General features: G+C 53.1%; 10 protein-coding genes across 10 annotated transcripts; 4 read left to right on the plus strand and 6 right to left on the minus strand.

Moving 5' to 3' along the window:
- Window positions 1-1,039: 1,039 nt before the first annotated feature.
- Z519_06101 (uncharacterized protein) lies at window positions 1,040-2,575 on the minus strand (the record flags this gene model as incomplete). Its single annotated transcript, XM_016763841.1, has 4 exons — window positions 1,040-1,467; window positions 1,554-2,127; window positions 2,213-2,393; window positions 2,508-2,575. 4 exons carry the CDS (start codon window positions 2,573-2,575, stop codon window positions 1,040-1,042), a joined length of 1,251 nt encoding a protein of 416 aa, XP_016620165.1.
- A 1,031-nt stretch (window positions 2,576-3,606) lies between these two features.
- Z519_06102 (uncharacterized protein) lies at window positions 3,607-5,959 on the minus strand (the record flags this gene model as incomplete). Its single annotated transcript, XM_016763842.1, has 4 exons — window positions 3,607-3,918; window positions 3,973-5,731; window positions 5,795-5,826; window positions 5,885-5,959. The coding sequence occupies 4 exons, from the start codon at window positions 5,957-5,959 to the stop codon at window positions 3,607-3,609; spliced, it is 2,178 nt and encodes a 725-aa protein (XP_016620166.1).
- An 859-nt stretch (window positions 5,960-6,818) lies between these two features.
- Z519_06103 (uncharacterized protein) lies at window positions 6,819-8,954 on the minus strand (the record flags this gene model as incomplete). Its single annotated transcript, XM_016763843.1, has 1 exon — window positions 6,819-8,954. One exon carries the CDS (start codon window positions 8,952-8,954, stop codon window positions 6,819-6,821), a length of 2,136 nt encoding a protein of 711 aa, XP_016620167.1.
- A 1,231-nt stretch (window positions 8,955-10,185) lies between these two features.
- On the minus strand, window positions 10,186-11,235 carry Z519_06104 (uncharacterized protein; the record flags this gene model as incomplete). Its single annotated transcript, XM_016763844.1, has 1 exon — window positions 10,186-11,235. The coding sequence occupies one exon, from the start codon at window positions 11,233-11,235 to the stop codon at window positions 10,186-10,188; it is 1,050 nt and encodes a 349-aa protein (XP_016620168.1).
- Window positions 11,236-11,876: 641 nt separating this feature from the next.
- On the plus strand, window positions 11,877-13,290 carry Z519_06105 (uncharacterized protein; the record flags this gene model as incomplete). The annotated part of the gene is made up of 2 exons (XM_016763845.1): window positions 11,877-12,137; window positions 12,187-13,290. 2 exons carry the CDS (start codon window positions 11,877-11,879, stop codon window positions 13,288-13,290), a joined length of 1,365 nt encoding a protein of 454 aa, XP_016620169.1.
- A 564-nt stretch (window positions 13,291-13,854) lies between these two features.
- On the minus strand, window positions 13,855-15,341 carry Z519_06106 (uncharacterized protein; the record flags this gene model as incomplete). Its single annotated transcript, XM_016763846.1, has 2 exons — window positions 13,855-14,302; window positions 14,401-15,341. The coding sequence occupies 2 exons, from the start codon at window positions 15,339-15,341 to the stop codon at window positions 13,855-13,857; spliced, it is 1,389 nt and encodes a 462-aa protein (XP_016620170.1).
- A 1,678-nt stretch (window positions 15,342-17,019) lies between these two features.
- Z519_06107 (uncharacterized protein) lies at window positions 17,020-18,825 on the plus strand (the record flags this gene model as incomplete). The annotated part of the gene is made up of 1 exon (XM_016763847.1): window positions 17,020-18,825. The coding sequence occupies one exon, from the start codon at window positions 17,020-17,022 to the stop codon at window positions 18,823-18,825; it is 1,806 nt and encodes a 601-aa protein (XP_016620171.1).
- Window positions 18,826-20,207: 1,382 nt separating this feature from the next.
- Z519_06108 (uncharacterized protein) lies at window positions 20,208-21,801 on the plus strand (the record flags this gene model as incomplete). Its single annotated transcript, XM_016763848.1, has 3 exons — window positions 20,208-20,612; window positions 20,668-21,431; window positions 21,492-21,801. The coding sequence occupies 3 exons, from the start codon at window positions 20,208-20,210 to the stop codon at window positions 21,799-21,801; spliced, it is 1,479 nt and encodes a 492-aa protein (XP_016620172.1).
- A 797-nt stretch (window positions 21,802-22,598) lies between these two features.
- Z519_06109 (uncharacterized protein) lies at window positions 22,599-24,292 on the plus strand (the record flags this gene model as incomplete). Its single annotated transcript, XM_016763849.1, has 5 exons — window positions 22,599-22,855; window positions 22,984-23,065; window positions 23,153-23,281; window positions 23,369-23,696; window positions 23,805-24,292. 5 exons carry the CDS (start codon window positions 22,599-22,601, stop codon window positions 24,290-24,292), a joined length of 1,284 nt encoding a protein of 427 aa, XP_016620173.1.
- A 1,000-nt stretch (window positions 24,293-25,292) lies between these two features.
- Window positions 25,293-27,188, minus strand: Z519_06110 (uncharacterized protein; the record flags this gene model as incomplete). The annotated part of the gene is made up of 1 exon (XM_016763850.1): window positions 25,293-27,188. The coding sequence occupies one exon, from the start codon at window positions 27,186-27,188 to the stop codon at window positions 25,293-25,295; it is 1,896 nt and encodes a 631-aa protein (XP_016620174.1).
- Window positions 27,189-27,394: the final 206 nt, after the last annotated feature.

The raw sequence follows: 27,394 nt of genomic DNA on the forward strand, positions 1-27,394 counted from the left end.
CTTTATCACATTTTACCGAGAGTATTCACTCCAGAGGCGGACACGCAGGCAGGTAAGCAGACAGACAAGTAGACAGACAGAATAAGGGACGAAAGGAGGGGCAGGCGAAGTTTATCCCTCTCCCAACGCTCCAAGCAGGAGCCCGTGCAACCCCAGCTTATCTAGGTAGCTAGTTTGCCACCGAGCTAGCGAGTTCGTCCCGTCACCTCGTACCTAGTGTCAGGAACCGCCGAGATGCTCCCGGACGATTAGCCATGTACTGGCGTTCAAACAGGATCAACATGCGGAAAAGTGTTTCCGAACTAAACTTGTGTACGAGTTATACGGATCACCGAGGAAGAGAAGGAGGGGGACAGGAATCTACATATGTACCGAATATGCATCTCCCTTCAGAGTGTGAGTCCAGCGGCTCTGATATTGCCTGCCAAAGTAGTAACATTTACCAGCTTCCTAGAACTATATACCCCCTCCTCTCTCACACACACGCTCAGACTTACTTGGACTCAACCCCTCCTCCACTCCAAGGATTTCTCTTTGCCAGTCGAGCTGACATATGCGGGATCAGGACGAGACGAGACGAGACAAGTCAGGATGGGACCACCAACCGCATTGGCATTGGCATTGATATTAGTGTCGGCGTCTTGAATAGATTCTTGTGCCCATCTCTATAATTGCCAGTTCATGGTGCATTGTTCTTCATTCCACATTACATATATCTTGGAATATGGTACCAGGAGATATGATAGGTGCTTGCTTTTTTTTTTTTAATCACAAAAAAAGCCTCGCGCCGCCACGCCACGAAGACAACATTTGATGCTTCAATGACAAGATCGTTGCACTTCACATCTTGAAGCCCACCTCCTTTTTCCCAAAATCTGCCCACACTGAATCGATCATCATGGTCTTGGACACATCGAGTCAGTCAGCTATTCATTCATTTCAACTCTCGCTTTAAACCTCCCATGCCCTGGGCCGGGGGGACGATTCAATTCAATTCGATGCCAGTCTCATCCAAAGCTTCTTCTTTGCATCCTACAACCTACAACTGCTCATTCACAAACAGCCCAGCCATGCCCTGACCCGTGCCGATACACATGCTGGTGACGAGGATCTTCTTCTTCGTCCTCCTGGCCTCGCTCAAAATGGTGCAAATCTGTCTCGCTCCGGTCGCTCCCAGGGGGTGACCCAAGGCAATCGCGCCTCCCCTAGGGTTCATCTTCTCGTGCTCGAGTCCGAGGGTGTTCAGACAATACACGGCCATTGAGGCAAAGGCCTCGTTGATTTCGAAGATGTCAATGTCGTCCTTTGTCAGGTGGAATTTGCCGAGAAGCTTGGGGATGGCGGCGGTGGGGCCAATGCCCATGATCCGCGGCGGGACACCGGCGACGGTGGCGCCGCAGAATTTGGCCATGATGGGCTGGCCCAGTTCGAGGGCTTTGGAGCGTTTCATAAGGAGGATGGCAGCAGCTTCACACCAAGAATGTTAGTATCCGGGCCTGATGGTCCACGTTGTTGAGTGGGGAGGACGACAGGAAATGGGAAGATATGCTTACCTCCATCAGTGACCTGACTGGCATTGCCGCCAGTTGTCTTGTCGCCAAATTGCGGCATAGCGGGACGAATCTTCAACAGACTTTCCAGCGTGGTCCCATACCTGGGGCCCTCGTCCTTGGTCAGGGTGACCTCGTGGACCTCGCCCGTCTTGGGGTCCTTGACTTTGGTGGTGATGGGCACGATTTCATCTTCAAACCAGCCGGCCTTCTGCGCGACCTCGGCCCTCCGGAAACTCTCGCAGGCATACTCATCCTGCATTCTGCGGGTGATGTTGAAGTCGTTGCCGACATTTTCGGACGTTTGGATCATGGGTTGTGTGCAGTCTGCGGATTCTTGGTTCGCCATGATCTCCGGGGAGAAAGGGGTATCCTTGCCGCTGTTGTTGGTCATGGACTCGCCGCCCATGGCGATGCCGATGTCGATGGAACCATTGGAGATCTGGTTGGCGATGTCTTGCACGGCCTTGAGGCCCGAGGAGCAGAACCGGTTGACGCTTGACGCAGCGGCGGTGTGGGGGAAGCCTGCAGCCAGCATGGCGGCGCGGACCTTGTATGCGGCGCGCGGGTCACCGACCTATCCAGTCCACCGACAAGGCATGTCAGTCTCGCGTTCTTCACAGCCTCGCTGGAGGGGAGGATGTCGTCTGATCATATCTTACATTTCCCAAGCAAATATCCTCAACGAGGGCAGGATCGATTTTACTCTTCGCAATGACCTCCTTCAGCAGGGCCCAGACCATGTAGTCGAGATCGGTGTCCTTGAAACCGCCCTTCTTGCCCTTTGCGAGGGGCGTTCGAATGGCGAGGGTAATGACAATGTCATCGGGGTTCTTTTGGGTGCTACAGGCCGGCAAAAGGCCAATTGTCAGCATCTACCGAGCACCGTGACTTGTTGAAGTACAGAGTGGGAGCCACAGCATATCTAGCTGCGGACTGGATTGAAGCTAGACTTACATGGCAGCCACCCCGGTCTTGGAGGACGAGAGGTGGGAGAAGATGGAGCCGAGTCGCTGTGTAGCCATGGTGCCTGTTTTGTCCGATTGAAGGTGTCCCGCCTATTGCTACAGAAGAATTTTGGAACGACAACCAAAAGTGAGCACAAAACAACCTGAGGGGGGGAAGAAGCAGTCGAGAGGGGATGGGATGAGGTGAAGAGAGGACGCAGCAGCAGGAGCAGAGGAGCAGCAGTGGAAAAGGTGAACTTATTGATGCTCGCCGTGGTGCCGCCACCAGATTATCGCCGCTTCGCTGCAGACTTACCTCGGCATTTGGCTCATTTTGTAGGGGAGGTCTTAAGGCCTAGATAATATGTCTGTAGGCTAGTGATGCATCCGTCCATTGGATATCGGGCCCCAGCTGTTCGGGGCTCCGTCATCGCCGCTTTATTTTCTTCAACGCCTCGTTCCGGTGGAATGTATGGAGTATGTTTTCTGATCACAAATCTCTTTACTGCTACCACTGAGACCACCACGACAAAAGACGTCTTCGTGCGTAAAACACACCACCTCCTCTTCCTCCTTGCCCTTTCGAGTATTGTGTGCCGAGCACATTTCCTCTTTGCCTTCTCTTCTTGTCTTGTCTACATTTCGGCCTGCCAAGTCCCCCGTGCCGAGTATCTAGTTAGTTGATGTGTCTGGGCCCTGGCACTCCCTGGCTACTGCTCGGCAATTTCTCCCTGCTCTGGACCATGTTTCGGCCTTCAGAATGAATCTCATTGTTGATCTATCGTCCGTGTTTCATTCTACTTCAGAGAGTCGTGCCTCGTTCCAAAAAAGGCACACACCTGGCAAACGAGAAGCATCTGCAGTTGACACGCTATCTAGTATGGGCTCGACCTGAGACACTCTCCCCTCCAACGCCCGAAAGAAGATTGTTTTTCCATTCGCTATGCATGACACGTTGCACATACGTCCATCCTTTCATCCACCCATCCGTCATAAAAGCCGGGGATTGTCCATGCCCGTAGACGTGGATGAGCACCCATCTATGAATACCTCAAGCCCGAGTTGCTTGTAAACATGAGGCCGTGTTCCGCCCATGAGTTTTCGAGAATCTACTTCTCCTCCACATCGTCAGGCTTGATGGCCTCGCCATCGGGGGCATCCTTCATCTCGGTATCTTTGGGCTCGTCGGCCGACTGGGGTTCCGCTCCTTTTTTGCTGTCCTCTTCTGCCTTCTTCTTGGCTTCAGCCTCTGCTCTCTTTTTCGCAGCTTCCTCTTCTTGTGCTTTGAGCACTGCTTGTCGTTCCTCTTCGAGTTTGTCTTGATATCGCTGGATTACGGGACCTGCAACGAATCGGATTTCTTCCATCTTGGCCACGTACTGGGCCTTGGTGGCGTCGTCTCCTTCGTCGTACAACCAATCCTGTCATGAGTTAGCCAGACCCTTCTTTGGTCGTTTTACATGGAGATTGCTTACCTCGGTCTTCTCCAGCTTGTCTCGGATCTTGTCCTTCTCTTCCTGGCTCGCAAATTCGGCGTATTGGTCTTCGATCTTGCCCCGGAGCTCGTAGATGAACGCCTCAAGTTCGTTCTTCTTGTCTTCTGTGTCTGTCACGAGCTTGTCTTCCATGTACATGGCATTTTCCAGTTCGCTCATTTGAGTCTTGGCGCCCTCATCCATGGATGAAGTTCCAGAAACCAGCTGCAACTCTCCTTTGCGCACTTGCTTCTTGACCTTGCGCATCTTGGGCTTGGCTGGTTCGGCAGAACCGTTTGGTTGGTCTGTCTCCATGGCATCGCCATCTTTCTTCGCTTCTGGCTCAGGTTCCTCCACCTCGACATCCTCCACGTAATAGCCGCTCTCGAGATTGAGAATACCGTGGAGATTCAACCGCGCCTTGAGCTTGCATACCATGAAATCGTCCTTCTCATCGGCCTTGACTCCTTTGACAGAGAACCGCCCGATCCAAGGGTTGATCTTTCCGGGTAGCATTTCCGGCTTGGCATACCGGGCTTCGAGGTCGAAAGGCTGTTTCCGGTAGAAGGTGAGGATCTTGGTGGAAGGCATGACGTTGCCCTTGTTAAAGACGGTCAAGCTAGTATCCTCATCGGGAATGTCCGGTGATTGCTCCCAAGTAAACTCGATCGGGTAGGTGACGATGTCGTGGACCGAGAAATCTCGAACTCGGAAGACGGGTGAGAGAATTGCGCAGCTGAATGCGCATCCCCGAGCAACAGCTTCGTCCTGGTTGAGCGTGAACGAGAGAGGTTTGCCAAAGAACTTGCTGATGCGGTCCTTGATGGCCGGCACGCGAGTGCAACCACCGACCATCTCTATGGCGTCAATGTCCTCAATCTTGACCTTGGCTTCAGCGAGGGCTTGCTCGAGCGGAGCGGTGACTCGATCGAGGAGAGGCTTAATAAGTTCTTCCATTTCGTCGCGTTTCAACATCGCTCGAACATCCTTGTCATCCATCAAGGACTCGATGCTCAGAGGCGCCGAAGCATTGGCGGACAGAATCTTTTTGAGCTTCTCCGCTGCTGCGGCGACACGAGTTATGGCTTTTGGGTTGCTGCTAATGTCGAGCTTGAACTTCTCTTTGAATTCTGCTGCAAAATGGTCGACGAGAGCCTTGTCGATATTACGTCCCCCGAAATGCCGGTCGAAGGTGGTGGCCTTGACAGCCAACTCACCCTTGCGGAACTCGACGATGGAGCAGGTGTAGTCGCTGTACCCAATGTCCACAAAGCACACCCGACGCGGCTTAGCATCAGCTTCGGGGAGATCGGATTTGGTGATGCCGTAACCCAAGGCAATGGCAGTGTTGTCGTTGATGAGCCGCAGGAGTTTCAGGTTGGCAACGTCGGCAGCATCAAGCATTGCTCTTCGCTGGGCGTCCGTGAACCAAGGTGGGCAGCCGATGACCACGTCCGAGACGGGGAGTTTCAGTTCCTTGCTGGCCGTGTCTCTAATTTTCCCCAGATACATGGCAATCAATTGAACGGCGGTGAACTTCTGCTTCTCTCCGCGGTACGTAACCTCAGCGCCCACTTGGCCATTGACATCCACCAGAGGTGCAGTAATGTACTGCTGCTCGATGGCAATTTCGGGGTCATTTATGGTTCGACCGGCGAGGCGTTTCAACGAGGAGATGGTATTCTTGAGATTCGAGATCTCCTGGGTCTTCGCAGCTTCACCCAGGTATCGGCTTTTCGGACCAAAGCCAACCAAGGACCTGTGAAGACCGAGTTAGTCTCTGCAATCAGTGTTCAAAGTAAGGCTGCAGTGGGTCACTTACGGTGTAGATCGGTTGGACGTCTCATTTGTGATCTGGAAATGGTCAGTATTGTTGAAATAAGGTCGCTTTCTCTCGGGAAGGAGGACTTACAATGTCGATGCCCTTGTTGCGCGCGACACCGATCTTGGTGCTCTGGGCACCAAAGTCAACGCCGACGACGCTCATTGTCAATGGCGCTCAAGGAAAAAAGTCTCGTGGGGGGGGGAGGGGTGGATTAGTTGCGGTGGTGTGATGGGGATCTGAAGCAGGGATGAAATGGTGAAGATGAAACAGGAGCGACACAGCAACAAGAGGGAGAGTTGATGAGTCTAAGTCTTTTAGCAGAAAGGTCAGCGCAGGCAGAAGACCGCGACGGCAATGAGTTGGAAGAAAGATACAGATCCGACCAAAAATTTCACCCAAAGGGCCTTTGACAGGGCAAAGGGCCAACCACCAACCGCCAGCAGCCAACACCAGCCAGTACCTTCGCGCAGTTTCGATCGTCGTCTGTTTGCGCAGCCAAGCCCTGGACGTCACTCTTCCCTCTCCACCCGCAACCTGCAGCAGCCACCGCACAACCCCCTTGACCACCACCAAAACCCACCAACCCACCAAGCAGCAGCCCAGCAAACCATCAGGCTGTTCACCTCTGCCTACCCAAGCCTGCCCAAGCCTGCCCTGTCCTTGTCTCCCAACCACTCGGGCCTTCAAATCATCCTCAGACACGACACCGGCTGGGCAGCAATTGTTGGTCTATCGTAACTGCTCCCACGAGGCAAGGCAGAATGCTTGTCTCAACAACGCCCTGCCAGTCCAAGTCGACACCCCAAGTCCAGGGAGTCAGCCTGTCTATCTAGTCGCGGCTCGGTGGCGTGAGGTGAAAACAATGGATATGCATGTTGCAGGATTTCGGTGGATGAACAATAATACATTGGCTGGGTGTCTATGTCTATATACAACGTCTTCCATCATGGATTCAGTGATAATGATGATACATCTTGTCCTCAGTCCTCTCCATCTATCGCCTTCGTTGCGTTGAGGTGCCTTACACCATTTTGCCTGGACTCGGACTTCTCTTCCGCAGCCGCTGATGCTTCTTCAATGGCCTTCTCTTGGCCTTCCTGATATCCGCCATGTCCCGATCCTCTTTCTCTTCCATTTCCAGAGCAGGGACATCTTCCTTCACAGAGACGGCCATCAGCGGACTATTTCGCCCCAAGGGACTTCGATTGTCAATGTGTTGAATTCTCATCGTCCCTCGCCGAACATCACGTGGTTCAGCAGGTGTATACACGTCCCTCGGACCCTGTAAGGCTGGAATGACAGCCACTGTGTTTCGTGCTGCGGAGTGGCTGTCTCTCATGCCCTGCTGAAGGTCTGTGACCATGCTTCTCGGCCTTGGCTCCATGTGAGCCTCCCGACTTTGACGGCTCCCTCTCTCCTCGTCTTCGCTGAAGCTGTTGATCCATTTTGGGGTATGGACAGATAAGCTATCTGAATCGCTCATGTCAAGAGATTCGTGCTCATATCGGTGCTGATGCGGCCTGAAATTGAGATCTGATGGGGTTGTCGAGGCTAGATCATTGTCAAGCAACTGGCCGGGTTCTTGTTCTGTGGAAAAGAATCGACCCTCGACACTGGACGATGGTTGGAGTGCTGATGGGCGGGTACGGCGCCGTCGGAATTCGATGGCTGGCTTGAATGTTTCGGGGACAATATTCAGGTCGTCTCCGGTGGCAATGGCATGTTCGATGGCCTGCTGTGGTGTCACCTTAGCATTTGCTGTTCCTGCGTCTGCTCTCGGCCCGCCCCACGTTCTCTGCCCCGCTGTGAAGACGCCATACACCATATAGACCCAGTTCAAGAATGGGTTCAACATAAACATCATCGGATACAGGGCAGCCTTCCACCGGTGGAGCCTGATTGCAAAGTAAAACATGAGCAACCAGTTCAAGCCGCAGGAGATGCACATGAACTCCCAAGGCAAGGAATCCACACGAGTTGAGGTGCTCGATATCGAGATGATGGTGATCAAGAGGAGGAGTGCCGTCGTCCGAATGGTAATAGTGGCAAATCGAAGAAGGCAGAGCATGGGGTACTTCCTCCACAGCCGGCCATCCGTCAACATGCAAACCTCGTTGGTGATGAATCCTAAGAACCACCGACGCCTCTGCTTGAGCAAGGACCGAAATGTTTGCACCGCTTCAGTCTTGCAGAAGGCACTGGTGCTCAGTTGGATCTGATATCGCTGTTTGGCACCGAGCATGAACAGATGTGTCAACCATCGGTCTTCGCCGAGATGTGTTTTAGCATAATCGAAGAGGTCCTCGCATTCTTCCGCCTTGTCAGAGAAGTAGAATCGCGCCATGTTTCGAAATGCTGAGAACCGAAGTAAGGTCAAGGCCCCAGGCAAACATGTGACGGCTCCGCAGCCTGATTCAACAGATCGTTCGAACAGCTGGCCGTGCACGTATTCCATGTCCTGCAACAACGTGAGGAAGGAATGCTTCTTCGTGGATGATGTGATAATACCAGTCATCGCCAGCATATTGTGTTTGCTGCCAGGCCTCAATTCCATATCGTACATAAAGTTCTGGATGCACACAGGATCCAAGATACAGTCGGAGTCGATGAACAAAATGAAGAGGTCGTCTTTCTCCTGGAGATACCGTTTGTAGATCTTGTCGATGAGGAGGAATGTCGCCTTCTGGCAATGTCGCTTACCTCCATGTGGAAATCTCGAGACTGTGACCCGTGCCCCGTTGAAGGCCACGTCGATCGATTTTGGAAAGTCCTTCAAGGTAACAGGCATGCCGAGCCGGTCGATTGTCTTCAGGTAAAGCTCATCAATGTCATCGCCATCGAAAGAGACAAACACGTGAATGCAAGCGGCAGGGTAATCGCAGTTTACTACGGAATTCAGAGCTCTCCACAGGGAGTCCGGTGGCTCCTTGTAGACCGGCATGACCACAACTATCTTCGGGGCGGTCAACTCATTAAGGGTATACTTGACCCGCTTTTGAGGTCCAAGGGGGACGACAACCAACCGATAGACGCAAAAAAGCCAAGGTATCACCAGCATCGCTGCGAAGGAGTAGAACGCGAACTGCTGGAGGACGGATATTAGCACAGCAGGGAAATACTGTACGAGGTGCCTCGGTAGAGGCAGCGTGGCAACCATAACTGGCAAGAATACGCCCCTGTATACTGTCCATTAGTGTCGTACACTCTGGGAGAAAATAGCTACAGACTTGCCTGAGGAGGGTGAACGCAACCGTCAAAAGCACAGCCAGCACCTTTTGCGACCAGTGATCCGCCTTTATGTATGCCTTTGCTAGGCAATAGCAAAAAGCTGCCACCCACAAAAATGACTCAAGGAAGGCTGCGAGAACGATAGGTCCAATAAGCGCGAGAGAAATGATCTATGCCATCAGCAGAAGACCATGCTGCGTGACACGACGTACTCACATCAGGTATAGCCCAGGGGCTACTAAGAGATTCGCGCTCAGCCATGTCGCTCGCACTGGTGATACACCGTCCGCAATAGATGGACAGTGTAAGAGGCTTTGCTTGGTGTTCTGCTGTTGCACGGACGGACGGCGAGTATTTGTCGACTAGGAGCAGTTAGTTGTCGAGGAGTGGAGGATGTGAGCAGCACGCCGGGATATCGAGGCTGTCAAAGCTTTCAAGGTCTCAAGTGATGGAAGCGCGTGTCGAGGCAAGTGAGTGATAGAAATTATGGGGGTCGGAGTGTGCGCTGACAACTTCGAAAGCAACCTGGGAGTGTCTAAAAGGAGTCGCTTAACTCGAGCACGGCGAGAAAGGTGTTGGACCCAGAATCAGTGAATGATAGTCATTTCATGAAGATACTGAAATGGTGTAGTGGAGGCCGGCGCCAGAAAGTGCTATGAGTCGGGGGTGTTGGATCAAGACGGAGCAGTGAGAGGGCAGGCCAGAAGTTGAATGACAATGTGGAAACAAGGCCAAAGAAAGAAATGGGGAAAAGGCAGTTGCGTCCGAGGTGCCAGCTGCCTCTCATTTTGTCTGGCATGGTGGTGATTTCCAGGTTGATCCTGTCGGTGAGGGACAGATGCCCAAACCAAGTCTGGGAGAAGAGGTAGGATATGCATGAGGGCTGCTTGCAGCTCCTGGCCCACAAAAGAGGCAGAGATATTTTTGCAGTCTGAAACTGAAGGAAGATTGAGCTGAGATGAAGCGAGGCGAAGAGAAAAGAGAGAACGTACTATGAGCGATGTTAAGAGTAAAGTCCAAGTTCGCAGATGCAATGCATAATTCATCTCTTTAGCAGCGTTTCACCACAAATGGATCCGTTATATCTGCATTCGATATCCATACTCCAGAGCCTTGTGTTTCAACCAGATCCAAACTACGGCTCCGCGATGTACGTATATTTACAAATGGAAGTCCCCACTAACGGTGCTGTCGACATCGGTCCAAGCACTTGAAGGAGTACGTATAGCATCTGCAAAGTCGCTGAGGATATCGTCGGAACTCTCCTCCGCTTCGCTAGCGTGAATGCTGCTTGCGCCGCCAGCAATGCTGGGTGTCAACGAAGCCGGTGGTGTTGCATCGAGGGGGAATCGATTGGCAATAACATTTTGAGGCACGTCTAGATATGTGCTCTGGACAGGAAGCGATGCTTGCGACTCGTGGTCGGAGAGAGTGTGCGTCGAACCCGAACCCGCCGCAGAAAAATACTCTGACCGTTCTAACGGGCGGTTGAAATACTCGGCAGATGGAATGGAGAAGTCTGGATCGGGGACACCTTCTGTCGTGGGGGTAAGCTCAATCAGGCTCTCTGAAGCGTGGCTGGACAGGATTTCGATGGGTCTGCCGGACAAAGGTAAATTCCATGCTTCGCGCATTTCCCGCTCGTATCTTGACTCGAATTGGTTTGTTTGGCTCTCGTTGAACTGCCTCACAGAACAAGGTGCGTCCATCGACTGAGGTGGAAAGGAAGGGGGCTGTTCTTGGTGTGGAGGGAATGGCCTCTGCCGCAGAGTCGCGGCTTGCGCCAATGGGTCGGCTCCGGACGAGTGCGCTGCTGGAATTGACTGCTCATCTTGTGCGGGTTGTAACAAAATCCCGTCTTTGTCCACTAGGGTATCGAAGGTCGGGGTTGACGGTATTTCTTTCTCTTGCTCAGCGAGCCTTTTTCTCTTCCTTCGCTCCTCCATGATCCGTCCACGCTCCATGATCTCGGCGATTGCTTGACGTCGTCGCTCTTCAGCCAACTCACCCTTCTCCTCATGCATGGAGACATCTGTCGATGTGCGTCGTGGACGGGGTCTGGGGCCAATTTCGTCGCCGAGGGAGTACAAGCCCATAGCAATCCTGTGCCTTGTACGGTCTATCCATGCTCGTACTTGAGGATTTTCATATGCGGCTATACTGGCTGCCACCAGGACGGTGACAGTGATAATGATTCCTACCGAAGGCATGGTGAGTTAGTGTATTGATTGAAAGCGACGGTAGGAACAGCCTCGGGGAGACGTCTCATTTTCAGAACCTCAAGGGCATGGGATGAGCACGGACTGATGATGTAAGGGGAGAATGGCGGCATGCGAGGAGGCACGGGGGAACTCACCTCTCGCGAGCGGAGCTGGCATTTTGAAAATAACCCTGGTGGTATCTGTCTGAGTGAAAGTCTTACGATGGGAGAGAGGTGAAGGTCGCAGGCGGGAGAACACCGTGGTTGAAGACAACCCACGGAGTCCTGAAACCTGTCAGCCTGATGATGGTACCATCAAGGATCATACGAGGCCAGCAGAGAAGGCGGCAAAGCAGTTCGGAGCGGGAGAGGGAAGAGGGACGAAGGAAGAGGGCAGACTAGCGCTGCGCCACACACGCCATTTTTTGAAGGGGCAGAAGAGGAAGACCACTGCGGTGCACGAGGTACATTACCACAGTTGAGCCCCGCACCCACAGTTAGATGGCCGTTGACCAGCCTCGGCGCGCCTACTCGGTACAAGCACACGCGTTGGCGCACCCGCGACACAAATTGATTTTCCACACTGCGCGAGTGCGTGCTACTTGCTCAATACAAGCATGCAAACCACGCCTCAGAGTCAACCATACCAGGATGTCTCGTCCCGCTTCCACCACACAAGCCAGAGCCTTGACTCTGACCGAAGAGCTTGAGAAACTCGAGCAGTCCATTACATTGACATTGCAAGGTTGGCCCAACAAATGCCTGTTTCAGGCACGAATATCCATTGACCCCAGTTGCCCTACAGAAATCGACCACAATTTCAGTCGAGCACACCGGATAGTGACGTCAAGCATCCTGCCGATTGTCGAACAATATGCTGCGCATTCCAAGGAAGTCTGGGAAGGGTCAAGAGTGAGATACCTGGGCAAACTCATAGAGGCAATACTGACACAGCGCACAGTTCTGGAAGCAATTCTTTGAATCGAGTGCCAATGTGTCCCTGTCAGGCTACGAGGAACAGCAATCTCAACTGGAAAATGCGGACACTACAGTTACCGAAGACACCAACACCACAACGCATACAACGCTAGAGACTTCAGAGTCCTACGAAACCCCTTCCGCCCAGCACATCTCAACAGACTCAATACAGGACCTGGACCTTTCGAATATGACCATCTCCCCCTCTAAGAGCAGCACTCCACGGCCCAATATCACACAAAAGCTTCAGACACAAAATAATCCCACCTTTGCGGACTATCCATCACCGTACGAGGCACTGCAACATGAAGTCCACAATACGGTTGTTGATACCACGTCAGTCACCCAATCGGCCATGCCCCAAACCCCCGGCGGCCGACCAGGATTCCCCATGGACAACATTGCCGTAGGGACACCACAATCCTCCCCTTTTCTGCCGCCTCCACCGACCTCCATTTCACGCCCATCTACCGCCCGCAAAAGGACGGATCCCCTTCTCCACCGAATGCTAGACAGAAACTACCGAGTCCAGGCCACACCACTCACAAGTCAGCCTTATGTACACCTCCCATCGATAGCTCGCGCTCCCCCATCTACCGCAAAACGTGTTAAGTCTGCAATACTCGACGACTCAACTCTATCATCGAGTCCAGAAGCACCTCCCCCCGAGCTCCACCCAGAGATCTTCTCCTCTCCTGAACGCAGGAGGCCGGTGCCGGGTATCAGCGTTCTAACACCGTCACGAGCACGATTAAAAACCCAGCCATTGAAGGCACCGGCCCGGACGCCGGGGATTTGGGACAGCGATGACGACGATCTTGATGCCGATGTGCTCTTCGACCAATCCCCGCCGAAGACCATGCAATTCCACGTCCCCCAGAGTCGCTTGCTAAAAACTCCAGCGAAGGAGGCGTCGAAGCGGATAGTCGAGGACATTCTTACTAATGCCGGAATTGATTACGGGGAGGAGGAACTTGATTTTACTCAAGAATTGGAAACCCAGGGATTTGGACTGGATGCCAGTGGGGAGCCGACCAGTCCAAGCGTAGTCCGCAAAGCGATGAATGTCGAAGACGAAACGTTCTGAATTGGCAGCGGGAAAGATGCAGCTACCGACCGAAAGCGCCACATTGATATTCCGTCACCCTGGAGGGGTTTGAGCCACCCCATCGATCCAGAGATATGTCCGCCCATTTAGTCACCGCTATCACGACTAGGTGGGCAGGATGGGATTAGCAAGATCATGGATTTTATTGCGACTGACTCAGTCTTCATTCTTCGTTCTTCATTCATTATTCCTCATTATCTGATTAATCATTAGGCAATACAGCGGCGCTGTGCGGCGCTGTGATGCATGGTGGGTGTGAAAATTGAAGGATACTGCCTCGGACCTGAAAAAGGGAAGGTTTGATAAGACCATTTTGCGTCCCAGGTTGCTCCATTCCGTCTCTGCTGATACCATTATTAGTGCCAAAATGACGGAATTCACAAAGTCCACGTCAGAGCCACGACGACGCCCCAGGCTAGAACGAGGGACTTTGCGAGACCTGTATCTTTAACTGACATGCTGCCTCCTGTGTAAGGCGCGATAGGTGGTGTGAGGACCTAGAAAATAGCGCGACCGTGAACGGCGCCGTTAGCCAAGGATTTCTCAGCGCGTCGCAGGCCAACGTCCGAGAAGGTTCAACGTCGACAATGGGGATAAGTGTGAACCTACCGCGTCAATTACGTGAGCAACTCCGTTTTCAAGGATCAGGTTCGAGGAGACAATCTTTGCGTTGTTGATGAAGTAATCATCACCCTGGATAGTCACGGTGATAGTTGCGCCAGATTGCGTAACATAACTGCTGCCATCGGCTAGGCTAGGAAGGTAGCCTGCAAAGTCCTGCACAACATGTCCTGCTAGGATGGACGAGATACCGCTGGACGAGGGGGATATGTTTGCGGCGGCGAAGGCTTCGTTGGTGGGGATGAAGACGGTGATGAGAGGAGTTGTGTCCAGGATCGACGACTGGTTCGAGGCACTGGCGAGGGAGACGAAGGACGTTTGGCCAGTGGTCCGGGCGGTCGAGGACAAATTGAGGGGCAGGGTAAAAAGGCTTTACATGTCAGAAGTTAGCACTTGGGTGGTTGTGAACCCATTCAAACACTCGAATACACAGCATGGTTAAGACGTGGGATCGAAGGTTTTCCTTACCCATCGGTCGTATGGATCAGACCGCCATCGAAAGGAATGTCAGCAGTGATGACACCGACCGAATCACCTAGGCCTGAATAGATATCCACCAGAGTGTCCACGGTACTGGAGTTGTCCTGTCTCGGGAGGATGAATGGAGCCCATCGTTTGCTGGATGTTGTCTTGGTATTGTTCTTCGGCTTTGAGACGACTTTCTGGGTCGAGCCTTTCAGATTTGCTTTGGTGTCTTTGGTTGGGACCACAGCACCCGGAGGGGTGCGTAGGCCGTTGATCTCACTTTGACTCTGAGTGGCATGAAGAAGCAGTTGCTGCTGCTGAGCCGGGGTGAGAGTGGCGCGCTTTCTGAACCGTGTTATGTTAACTGTGCTATCAATGAACTGGTCCGTTGGAGCGAAGACAGCTGGTACATTAGCAGCGAAGGCAGCGGAGACGACAGGGTCGGATGCAATCAGAGCCGCAAACTTGGCCGCACCTGCCGCTATAAGGGCATCGTTCAAAGACGGAAGACTCGGAGAAGGCGAAGGAGAAGGCCAGGCAACGGAGGACCAAGATTTGCTCGTTGGCCACGACAGCCAGGTGGCAGTCTCCGAAGGCCAGGAGTGTGGAGAGTAGATGGTTGTCTGCCATGAGGACCACGCGGAAGTCTCTGAAGACCAGGTGTGTGAGGGATAACTGATTGGGGACCAGGAGCTAGAGTCTTCAGGCCAAGTAGGGATTGAGACAGAAGGTGTGTATGCAGCAACGGACGTCCAAGCTTCCGAAGTATAAACGGTTGGTGTCCACGTGGGAGTTTCGGCTGACCAAGAGGGCTGAGTATAGTGGATGGAAGACGGCGACCAAGCCCAGGACCAGGATGGCTGAGTCTCAGATGGCTGGAAATGCTGAGTAGCGACTGGGCCAATTGCCAGGGCAGATAACACGATGATGTAGTGGAACGACATGATCAGGCTGAGGGTGGCCGGTGACAGGTGACAGGTGGGGAGAGACTGTGTGAGCGAATGTGCGCGATATCGAGCCTACTCTGGTACTCGTTCTTCTTCCCAACAGCGTCGCCTCAAGCGAGCGTATATCCGGCAGAGCCTCAAGTCTTCAACCTCAACGAGGGAAAAGGGCGCGACTCACCTATATGTATATAAGCGCTCTCGAAGTCGAGCCAGAGCGGACGAAGCTTGCTTCAAAAGTCCGTCTTGCGTCGCTAACTCGGACTTGGGATCGTCGATGAAGTTCGGGCGGAGACCAAGTTTCTCTCTTCCATATCGAGGAATGTCTCTGTTTTCCTTCGCCAGACGCCCCTCTGCAGAGCTGCAACGCTGCAACGGCGCAGATGGTGCCATCTGCGAGGGGAATGGAGCAGTGCGGTGTGGTGCTGGACACGCAGCGGTAGCGCAGTACAGTACCGTACCTGATTAGTGAGGGCAAGGGTACCCGGCGAACTCGGCAATAGTTGCAGATTCAGGGTCGAGGTGAGGCTCGAAAAACTGCTCAAAACAGTCGCCTGCAGGGGCATTCCACATTGCTTGGCTGGGCGTGGTCCGCACCGTTGCCCAGTCTCGTACCGGTGGCCGCGAGTTAGGAAGGGGCCCTGTAGTTTTAGTCCTTCATTTGACGTAAATAGGAACGGCCATCGGGGTGTCTGCTGCAGCCAGGGCTAGTGAGGCTGCTGCGATTGCTTTGTCAGGAGGGCTGCTACCAGACTGGCACCGAACTGGTAGGTTGATGGGGACCCCGAAATCCGGGGTCATCGTCGTTGAAAGCTTCCAAACAAACGGAAGTGCCCGAGTCGCCGACTTCTTGTTCACGGCATGTTCGACGGGGCCAATAGGAAATACACGAAGATCCACCCATACTCGTCTATCACATCGTCATTGGCCAGTGGATCCACGGCACAAGGCATCTCTCCGCCAATTACACAAGCGAGCTCGCCATGCCGATGGGTCCGCCATGAGCCTGGAACCGTCGACGTCCCTTTCCTCGTCCCCATCCCTCCCTTCTCCCAAAATGTCCACGATGGTGGCCTGCAAAGACACGCTGGCAGACCACCACATCCACCCTATTGACATGCTCCGGTCCAACTAAGTTTGCGCCCTCTCGAACTGCGACCGTTGGCCGTCGATCTTTAGTCGACTGGTTCCTTTGTACTAGTTGGAACCCTCGCAACACGAACAGACATCGGGCACACACAACCACCATCATGTCGAACCATTGTCGCGGCGAAGCTTCGATCGCTGATGATTTGTCCGAATGGACAGACGAGTCACCCAACTACATGTGCATCTGCTAGAGCCTAGAGGAACCGCTGGGGCTTTAGGGAATCCATCTCCCTTCAAGACCCCAAAAATGCATCGCTCGCTCCATTTTGAGTAAAGGCTTCTGCTGACCCGTGCAGGTGGCCATTAGAGTAGGTACAGTAGCAGCCTCAATTGCAGCCGCAAGTCCCGGCTTGGATCCATTTAGACACCAGTGAAGACAAAACCTAAGAACCCTTCTCCGTCGTCGCAAAAAAGATCCTATACATGGGAATAGCTAATACCTTACCAGCCTTGCACGCTCGGTTTGAGACTCATCGTCTTCGTCAGCAGCCATAACCTCTCGACTGCAGAAGGACTAGCTGAAGCAGCCATGGTTTTCTCAAGTCTCAATCCCGGGCGGCAGACCTATCACTTGTGGCGTCGTTTCTCTATGCCCACGGACCACGGGCCCAGAGACGCCATTTCGGTTCCTGCTAATGTCGCCAACCAACTCAATTCTGCATACACCTTCATGGTGCAGTTGATAATAATCGACTTCTGGGTCATTCTCATCCTTTTTGGCGTCGTCCTCTTCTTGGGGAAGGAGAAACATAGCCATAACAGTGGGGTGATTGCCACGGGCATTTGGAACGCGAAGGACTCTCCGAGCGTCATCTGCAAACTTACCGGCTCCTATTTCTTCAAGATCAAAGACCGACGACGGGTGCATTTGTTTTGGTGGACGTTGCTAGCAGCCGGCTTTGTGGTCGCTATTTATGCCATCCCCATCAAAGTCGCCCCATACATCATCATCGACAATGCCGCTCCAGTTTCAGCCGCTGCCATCTACGTTCCAGCCCTGAGTAACACTTTCAACGAGAAGAACCAAGTGCAGATCAATGCGCTCGAGGCGCCGTCGGCATTCCGCGCATCGGGGAGCGTCCTGGTAGCGAACTCCACCGGCCACACCCACGTTTCAATCGATCCGCCTGAGACGATACAAGACCTCGGTGACGGCGAGGCCATCGTACGCGTGGGGTATCACTACAACATCACGGGCGTGGACTTTGGCTTGCAACACTATCCTGACCTCGTCCTGAGCGTCGAAGGCTCATGCCAGACCGACTATTCCTGGCTCCTTGCCGAATCTACAGACGACTCCAACATCATCCGTGACGAATACTTGCTTTTCAATGACCCCAGCCAAGGGACACAAAACGTTTCGTTCTACGACAGCGCCAGGCCCCTTGGGTATTTCTTCCAGGGCCTGCCGTCTCCCACGGGACCAGCAGGAAACTGGACCTGGGGTGCATTGGTCTCCTCTGTGCAGCGAGAGAGCATCACGGCCGGCACAGACCCCTGGTATCTAACTGTCCCCGATGGTGGCAACGATGTAGGCTTCGTCGTCAAAGGGGGACGACCGGCACTTTCATGCTGGCAGAACGACGTCTGGTCGTACCGAGGTCACCAGAGTACCGCTATCGCCCTTGATTCGACCTCCGTTCCCGGTCTGGAACTCTCGACGGGGCTGCAAAATGTCTTGGCCCGCTTTCTGTCGCTGCCGAAGATTGTGACTTTAGCTACTCGCTTGGGCGCCTCCGCACTCGCGTCCACCGACACCTCACTAGGCGAAAAGTTTGACGCTGGCTCGTCCAGTTTCCGCGGCGATCTAGAGCGCCTGGTGTTCGCCTCATATATCGCGACCATGAACACGCTCACAGACACCACCCTATTCTCCACCAACAACTACGGCATACCGAACCTAGTTAGCGAATCCGACGGTAAGACAAGCCCTGGAGTCGACGAGTTCGTAATTTGGAGCAGCAACGTGTCAACGCTGTCGATCCTTGCCCTCATCATCGTCCCTGTCATGACAGTAGCCATGAAGGTGATCGTCTGGGCTCTCACAGACCTGCCCTTCTCCTGGTACCGCATCCAGGCCCTGCAAGCGACGGTGCTGTACAGTTGCCTGCACGAGAAGGCCACGGGGATCAACGACGTTGAATGCAACCGCCGCGACGATCGACCTTGGGTCAAGAAAGGAGACCTCGAGCAGGGCGTGTTCAGGCCACGGTTCGACAGAGGGAGTAGAACCCTCAGTTGGGGCGGAGCAGAGTACGTGAATTTTATGAACCCCCTTTTGGTTTCGACATGCATACGTACATACACGAACGAACCTTTGGAATCAAGTGACTGATCTCCGCAGACACAGGGAAGTGACCGTCGGAATCGGGCCAACACCGCTGTCCCCGCGCGGCACGATGCACAACCTCGAGGTCTCCAGGACCAACGGTACGAACGGGTATTTCGGACTACAGCCTCAGAGCGGAGCAGCGACCGAAAAGCCAGGGACCGGCATGCAGACGCAGATCGCCAGCGTCGTCACGCCGTCTGCCCCTGATCAGCCGCTCCTGCCTCCAGGCGGCCCCCGCTAGCTAGATCCTCCCCTTTTTTTTTTGGCACATACCCAAGAAAAATAGCAAAGGTTTCTCCCATGCAGAAAGTTCTTCAGGCTGGAGATGAACCGGAACACCAAAGGGAGCAAGGCCGGCGTGGTCGCTGGCTGGAGACATGACCTATTGCCAGGAGGAGCCGGGGGGATAGAAAATCATACCTAATTGACGAAGCTTGGGAAATGTTCTTCCTTTTCTGCCTTGCGGAACAGGTTAATACGGTCAAGCGTGGGAGTTATCATGATGACGACGATTACGACGACGGTGGTTATAATGGCCAGTACTTGTGGTTGTGTTCTCTCTTGCTGTTTATACATTAAAAAGCATCCGCGCAATGGGCCTCCTTTCGAGAGTGACAACTATGCAGTTAGCTCTTTAGCCTCTTATGCAACGCAAGTCACGATTCTGACATTATTCACTCTAGCATGGTAAGAGTCGCAGAAAATATGGCAGCCGTCCCGAAGGATTGAGGTCGTGGCATCAATAACGCGTACCGACAACCTCCCTGCTTGTACCTGGTAAAGTTTCGACTTGGAGCCTCATGACTCGCATGGCTGTGCAGCGAGCACTGAGAAAGATTCAGTTTTGGGGGAGGGCCATATTCAGCGTCATCGAGAGGGCGCCACAGCACAACAACGGAAATGAACACCACACAGTAACATTCAATACGAGAATATTATTAATAATGACGTCCGCGATATTAATAGCCCAATGCGGCTTGAATGACAATGGGTGACAGGTTAATACGAGGTACTGGGTACGAGGTATGAATTAAACAATTCGCGAGGCTGGGCCAAAGCCTGGTCGCCAAGACATCCCCGCAGTCCCTTGAATTTTTCCAGGTGAAAATGTCTTTTGGTGCCTTTGGATCCGCCAAAATTCAACACACTCGCATGTACTGCCTCTTGTCTTTGTAGCTTCTCCAATACATTCTCCAGGGTCAATCTGCGTCCTGCGCTTAGTTGGTTGACGGCTTTTGACTCACTGACCACTCCGAGTCCAACTGAGTCACTTGCATTCCCTTATTTGCTGCGCTCCCCGCACCATTGAACAGTCGTCCACCTGCATCCAACCCCAAGGTTCCATTTTACCCTGCTTCCGGCACCTTCGCCGCAAGCGTGTGAAGATGTCTACAGAGGAAGCAGTGACAGAGGCGCTCCAGACGCCAATGGACCAGAATGCGCAGGCCGTTGAGGAGGCTAAAAAGATGCTAGCTGAGCTGGAAGGCGAAGTTGCCGCCGAAGACAAACCCGAGAAAACAAATGGCGTCGCGGAGTCAAAACCTGCTCAGGAAGAAGCTCTAAAAGAGTCCGAGAGTACTGCAGCGAAGGAGGCGGCAGATGAGGAGAAGGATGCTACCGAGAAGAATGGTGAGCGCCGCGATCGTGGTCGATCAGACTACAACAGTCGGGGTCGAGGTCGAGGTCGAGGCGGTCACAACAACCACGACTCTCGAAGCTATCGCGACAACATCAAGTCCGACCTCACGACGCTAGAGGTTACCGATGACCCGGTTGCTATTCGGAAACAGGTATGTACACCCCAAAAGCCTTGCAAACAGGGTATGAGGCTTATCAGTCGGACAGGTGGAATTCTACTTTTCGGATTCGAACCTTCCCAAAGACAAATTTCTCTTCGAGCAGACTGGTGGCGTCGCGAACAAGCCCGTCGACCTTAGAGAAATTCACAAATTCAAGCGCATGCGCCGCTTTCAGCCCTTTGAGGCTATCGTCGCGGCGCTGCGGGACTCCAAAACACTCGAACTCACTGATAATGACACCCACGTGCGCCGAAAAGAACCATTGCCAGAAAACTTCTTTGAAGCCCTTCCGCAAGCAGCTGACCCCCGAACCGTGTACGTGAAGGGATTCGGTGAAGAGAGTTCAAGTACCCAATTCGACATTGAGGCATTCTTTGACCCATACGGTCCTACTCGAGCAGTCCGTCTGAGACGAAACAACGAGAAATTTTTCAAGGGCAGTGTCTTTGTGGAATTCGACACGGAGGAGCTGGCACAGTCATTCCTAACACTGGAACCTAAGCCGAAATTCAATGGAAACGACCTCCTCATCATGAGCAAGACAGAGTACACTAGTAAGAAGACGGCGGATCTTAAGGCAGGCAAGATCACGTCGAACAATCGATATGAGAGGGGAGGCAGACGAGATCGTCACAACCATCGCGGTGGTCGAGATGGAGGCAAGCGCAAGCGTGACGAAGATACTAGAGACTGGAGAACACGTCGGGACGAAGACCAGAAGCGTGGGTTCAGAGATGATAAGAGACGAGGTGACCGGGGCGGTCGCGATAACAGAGGTGATCGAACCAAAGGACCTGAAACTGATGATAGGTAAGTCGATCCCTGTTGTTGTTCTGGGAGATCTGCGAGGACTAATGAAATGTTAACCAGGGGCATTCCGATGGTCAAGTCTACGGCAGCCAAGAACGACAGCGGTCGTGAAGAAGCTCTCGCGAGGGCCAAAGCCGCGGTTGAAGCTGAGAACAAGAAGGAGCAGAAAGCTGCTGACGATGTCGAGTCGACCAAGCTAGATGGCGACGCCGATGCTTCTTCAAAGAACGTCCAAGCCGACACTGAAGCCACTGCTGGAAAGAAGCGAGCCCGAGAAGACGACGGGGACGAGGCTGAAGCTGAGCGAGAGACGAAAAAAGTGGATGTGAAGTCTGAGGCTCCGCCGGTCAATGGCGATTCACAGCCATGAACGATTCGGCAACTTTGTCATAATGACTGATACAATTAGGGAATTCGGAAGGAAGGAGCTGCAGTCCTGATCACTGCCCAAATCCTTCTGGGTATGTACCACTGCGCATTACCATCGAGGTATTGTAAGCGTTGCTATGGAAGGGCGTTCTTATCTAGCGGTAAACAGCAAGAACCAAAATTGGGCGGTTTCATGTACTCAGTTATCATGAAATGTTGACACCTAAGAAAAAGTAATGAATATAAATTAAGCCCGACATCTCCAAAGCCTCGTCTTGAAATAGATTGCCCCGTTGCATGGTTGCAACCACTCCGTGTGATCCCCGACCGGCGTACAAGACTCTGCACTCTGATTGTTGTTTGCTGCTACTTCACGTTTATTTATCGTTCTTAATCATGGCACCTTTGTATCCATCTTGTACAACGAGATGCCGTGCATCAAGTACAAAGCAAAGGCAGTGGGAACATCTGCACATCCTGACGAGGCTGATCACGTGATCATACAAGGCTGGCGAATCATATGTCACCCGCGCTGTCACCCTCGAAAGTTTCTCAGCATCTTCAATTTCGAGCCTCGATTCAACACATTCAACCTCAGGCCCGGCAAGTCTTGCTAATCGAAATCTTCGAAATAAAAGCCAAGACCTCCAAATCCAACATTTGCCTTCACCGCCATCGACACCAGGGTATTTCAGGTCCGCAAACTTGGACACCTTTCCGTCGCCACGCGCGCAGAATTGGGATACTCAGTGCGAATGTGGTGGCATCTCCCCCCACCGCCATCGTCGTCACAGCACAATGAACGGAGCTGCTGGTCCTGCTCCTAGCGGTGAAGGGCCCGCATCATCAACTTCGACCAATACGTCTGCAGCAACGGGAGGGCCGTCCAGGCGCTATGGTCCGCTACCAAATTACGTCCAAGTCGCCAAATGCTACGTCTTTGAGCAGGAGATCCAAAAGTGTCTTAAGGAGAACGGGGTCAGCCAGGCGAGAGAGGATAACTTGAGATTGGCGGGAGTGCAATGGATTGATAATGTGAGGAGAGCATTGAAGTTGTGGGTTTCTCCGTCTCTTTGGTATTCACAATGGGGCTGCCACATAGTCCGAAGTCATTTCAGAATCGCACCGGTACTCCTGAGGAACCCAGGAGGGTACATGACTAATGTGTCTTGTCCGCATCCAGGCCAGTCAGGACATTCAACACAGCTGTTGTATACTATCACAAGTTCCGGTTACAGCATTCAGATGGAGAGTACAGCTTTGTGGTAAGCACGCGCTGCAAATTTTCGAATTCTGAAGAATTGGTCCGCCCACTTAATTACCTGAGTTGCTGACACCCATGCCACCATCAGGACGCCTCAGCAGCGGCACTTTTCACGGCGTGCAAGGTCGAAGATACACTCAAGAAATCGCGAGATATCCTATGTGCGGCACATAACGTGAAAATCCCCAGGACGGAGCATTTGTCACCGGATGATCAGGTACGCTGTCGCCTTTATTCCTCATTCATAGCTTGCTCCCTCCCTTCCTCCACCCTGTTGCTTACCCAAACTTTTGGTCCACTCCAGGTCTTCGAACACCACTCCCGTACAATAATCGGCCTTGAAAGACTCATACTTGAAGCCGCTGGTTTCGACTTCCGCAATCGCCACCCGCAAGACCTCCTCATAAAGTTTGCTAAACATTACTCTTTCACCAAAGCTTCGCCCGTGGTCAAGACAGCATATTCGATCTCGCTAGACCTATACAGGACTTGGGCGCCACTGAAGCAGACGACAGCGACGATGGCGTTTGCTTGTCTCGAGCTTGCAGGGCGGTTGCTTGGGGAAGAACACGAGAGGATCTGGAAGGGCTCGGATTACAAGGAGTGGAAGGTCGAGCGGGGGATGGTGATGGGTACGTTCTCCTCGACAATATCACCCTGAAGCAACTCCAAGAAGAAAGAAAATAGTCTTCGCAAGAGTTAGTGCGTGCTGACAATATTTCTTTTGCCTCTGTCTCTAGAAACTCTTCTCGACCTCCTCGAACTCTACACCCACCACCGCAACTTGACGGCAACCGGGACGTCCTTCCCCGTTGACACGTTCCTCGAAGTACGTATCCCGCTGAACCTCGAGTCCGAGGAGAAGGAGATCCCACGATACACGGCGTGGGTGGAAACGAGCGGGTCTGCAGCGGACCATGCGAAGGGCAGCCATTACGGGCAAAACGTCAATGGCACAAGCGCCATGAATGGCTCCAAGTCCGGCTCATCGAGCAAGAACGTAAGTCCGCGCGACGTGACGAGTCCGCGCAGAGGCAGCGCGAGCACGAACGCTGCTTCTGGCGGCGGCACAGGCGTGGCGTCTTGGTCTGGGTCTGGATCCGGCTCTGTCGCCGGGATAAAGCAGCGCGTCGGCGAGAGGGGGCGCGAAGGCACGGTGCGCTTCATTCTCAACCCGGATAGGGAAAGGGAGGAGAACGCCATTGTCGAGTTATTTCGCAAGCCCTGAGATGCCCCAAAAATATTGGCCAAGAAAAAAGAAAAACAGAAATCAAAAAGGGAAAGGGGAAATCAGATCAGGATGATACGACAGGCAGACAGCCGCGGACTTGAAAACTTAGAACAGGACGCTGGATGAAGGGCCAGAAAGAACAAGCCCTTCTCATCTCATCTCAGCCCATCCATCCAACCGTTTTTGTATCGTTTCCGGCCTACTTTAAAAGAGGATTGGGTCCTGTGCGATGTTATACGACTGATTGATTGACCCAACATGCTCGACGCACTGGCTGGGCAGGGCAAGGCGAGGCGAGGCGAAGGCAAGGCAAGGCAAGACGGCTGCGCTGGCGCTGGCGCTGGAGCTGTCCCTCCGGCGTCATACATAATCATCACCATCCCATCGTTGTCATTATTGCGTGCGGGAGCTGCATTGTTCTGGATGTGTCGTTCACCGTCTGGCGTCTGGCGTTTTGCAAAGGTCGAAAGCTCAAGATATGGAGGGGGTGTTTGGTTGCTCCACTGCGATGTGCATGGATGGGGGTTCATGAATACCCAGCAGTATTATGAAAAGGTGCAAGGCAGGAATCGAGAAGCGCTACACACTACAAAGTGCACAGTCCGAAGGACAGCGAACAGTGAACGAAGAATGGAGAAGGAAGAGCGATGTGTGAGTATCCAACATGGAGATCATTTTTGTAAATACCTGACATATGTATCTCAAGGCTCGCTCGCTAGCCACTGCACCCAACATGACATGACATGTTCACTGTCCATTGTCCTTCCTTTCTTTCCACAGGACACAAAAATTCCCAGAAGCGACTTGTCTTTGACCTCTGACATTTTCGTCTTGCGTGTTTATTTTGCAATCTTCCAACAAAATGTCAACTGCCATCTCAAAACCAATCCATCAATTCACCCCGACAATTTCATCCAACCGCCGGCGTTTCCATCCCCCTGCTCCTGCCGGCCCCAACCACAGACACGACCATGACCCTGTCTATCCCCATTCTCTCCTAAAGACTGGCCAGCATCTGACTCAAGGTGCCCTTGTCATACTTGACGACTTTACCCTTTCCCTTGTCCACCTCATGATACCGGTCCCAAAACCTGGTGTAAAGCGGCTCAATCATACCCTGAATCTCCCTTCCCAATTGCGACCGAACTTCGGCTTCCATGTGTAGACTTTTGTGCCTGGTGATCAACTCGTCAAAACTGCTGTTAAAAAGTTTGAATTTTTCCTTGATCTTGTCCTTGTCTTTGGAGGAGAGGGATTTTATTATCGACGTCGAATCGATGGCCTGTCCGGATAAGGGGCGCGAGCCGGAGGAAGTCTGGATTTGGTCGAAGAGCTGGTTGCACGGGTCGCGCCACGCCGTCAAGTACAGCGACGAACCGGCTTTGCGGTAGGCGTCAAGTTTGGCGCTGTGTGGGGAGATCCCTAGATAGCGAGCGAGGTCTGGTGAGGATTGGACTGCCCGAGTGAGCACGGCAACGCTGTTGAGTTGAAAGATTCCCTGGATGGGCTTCTTAGGATGGAGGACTTGAGAGCGCGCATTGAGGGTCGAGAGGAGAGCGTCCACGATGTCGATCAGGTAGTGCGAGAGTAAAGTTGGGTTTTCGGTGGAAGGGGTTAGTTCGAGATTTAAGGTGGACTGGGAGGCCATTCCAGGGGTGGACTTCCAGTTACCTTCACCGATCGACGAGAGCAAGGCAAGCAGGGGCCGCTCGAATATAGCGAGGTTTTGGAGGCGGGAGGCTGTTTGTGAGACCAGTGGGATAGTGTTGCCGTCTGGCGGGAGGGTGGAAATCGATTCGGCTTGTTTCTTGGTTTGACTCAGTATGTCGCTGAACGATGAGCGAGCAGTGTCTCGTATTGGGCGGAGTGCATCCGCAAATTGTGATCGCAGCTGGCCCGTTCGTGATTCGAGCCGGTAGCTAAGAGGTGTGAAGAGATCTAGGATTTCGTAAGCGAGGAAACAATCGCTCAAAATGCGTGGCTTGATCCCGTTGTTCAACTCTGACAGAGTACGCGTGAAGGTCGCTAGGGCTTTGCCGCACGTCATGGTGAAGACCCGGCCGGGATCGTTGCGGAATATCCGGGAGGTGTTCTCTGCTTCAGCAAGAAACATGCCTTCGATCCCATTTGCATACGCCCCGACGCCACTCGAGCCTTCTCGGTAGATACCCGAATCATTTCCTCGTCGCTTCGAGGTCATGATTGAGGCCGTGGCTAGGTTTTGGAGGCTGTTTTGCAGGTAGTCTCCCCTCACTTCAACGTAAATCAGAGTTGCCGCGTCATCATCCCGTTGACCCAGTCTAGCCGAATGCGCTCCAGCTGAAGCCATTGCAATAGCTATTTGACTGAGAGACTGGGATTTTTCTTGGGAGAACGTGGGGAACGGTATTTGTTTGGTGATATGATGCAGAGGCTCGACCGGTTGGGCGTCCTCCTGCAGCATTTGCCGGTACAGGTCGTTCAACTGGTTGACGCCGGTGGACAAGAGGCTGTGGAAATCAGAAACAGCCTGCTGATTGGCCCTCATGTTTGTCGAGCTTAGATCGGTGAGAGCCTTGTCGATCCGCTTCAAAGCACTGAGATATTGCGGCAGTCCCGAAGCTTTGGGACCTGCTCGGATGATGCTCTCCTCGCGGCCTCTGGAGTCGAGCGGCTGCTTGAGCTTTTCGATGGCTTCATTGACCTTGTCGATATTCCGACTGGTGATCTGAAGTTGCTGAGTGTTGCTATAGATGGGCCCGATGGCGTCCTTGACAATCTTACCGCTGACATCGAGCCGCGCCAGACTGGCCGCGATGCGCTTGGTGATATCTTTCGTCTTTCCTAAGGAAGCCAGGAGTACTTCAACCTCGGCGCTCTCCTCAGCGAAGGCGGCATTTCTTGGTCCCACCATGTTCAAGGGTTCAAGCAGGAACACACGCCACACAAAATCTCCGGTGGGCACCTGTGGCCATGTACTCTGGTCTGAAACAGCGTCAAGAGGTGTCAGTCTGTGCTGCACAGCTTTGCATCTTTGCGGGGCCCCGGTTGCGTTAAGATGGTGATCAGCGCTGGAGCAGGCGCGACAAAGTGCGTTGTCTACTTCGTCTGTTTGGGCTA

This window comes from Cladophialophora bantiana (assembly GCF_000835475.1).
Source record: "Cladophialophora bantiana CBS 173.52 unplaced genomic scaffold supercont1.8, whole genome shotgun sequence".
NCBI lineage: Eukaryota > Fungi > Ascomycota > Eurotiomycetes > Chaetothyriales > Herpotrichiellaceae > Cladophialophora > Cladophialophora bantiana.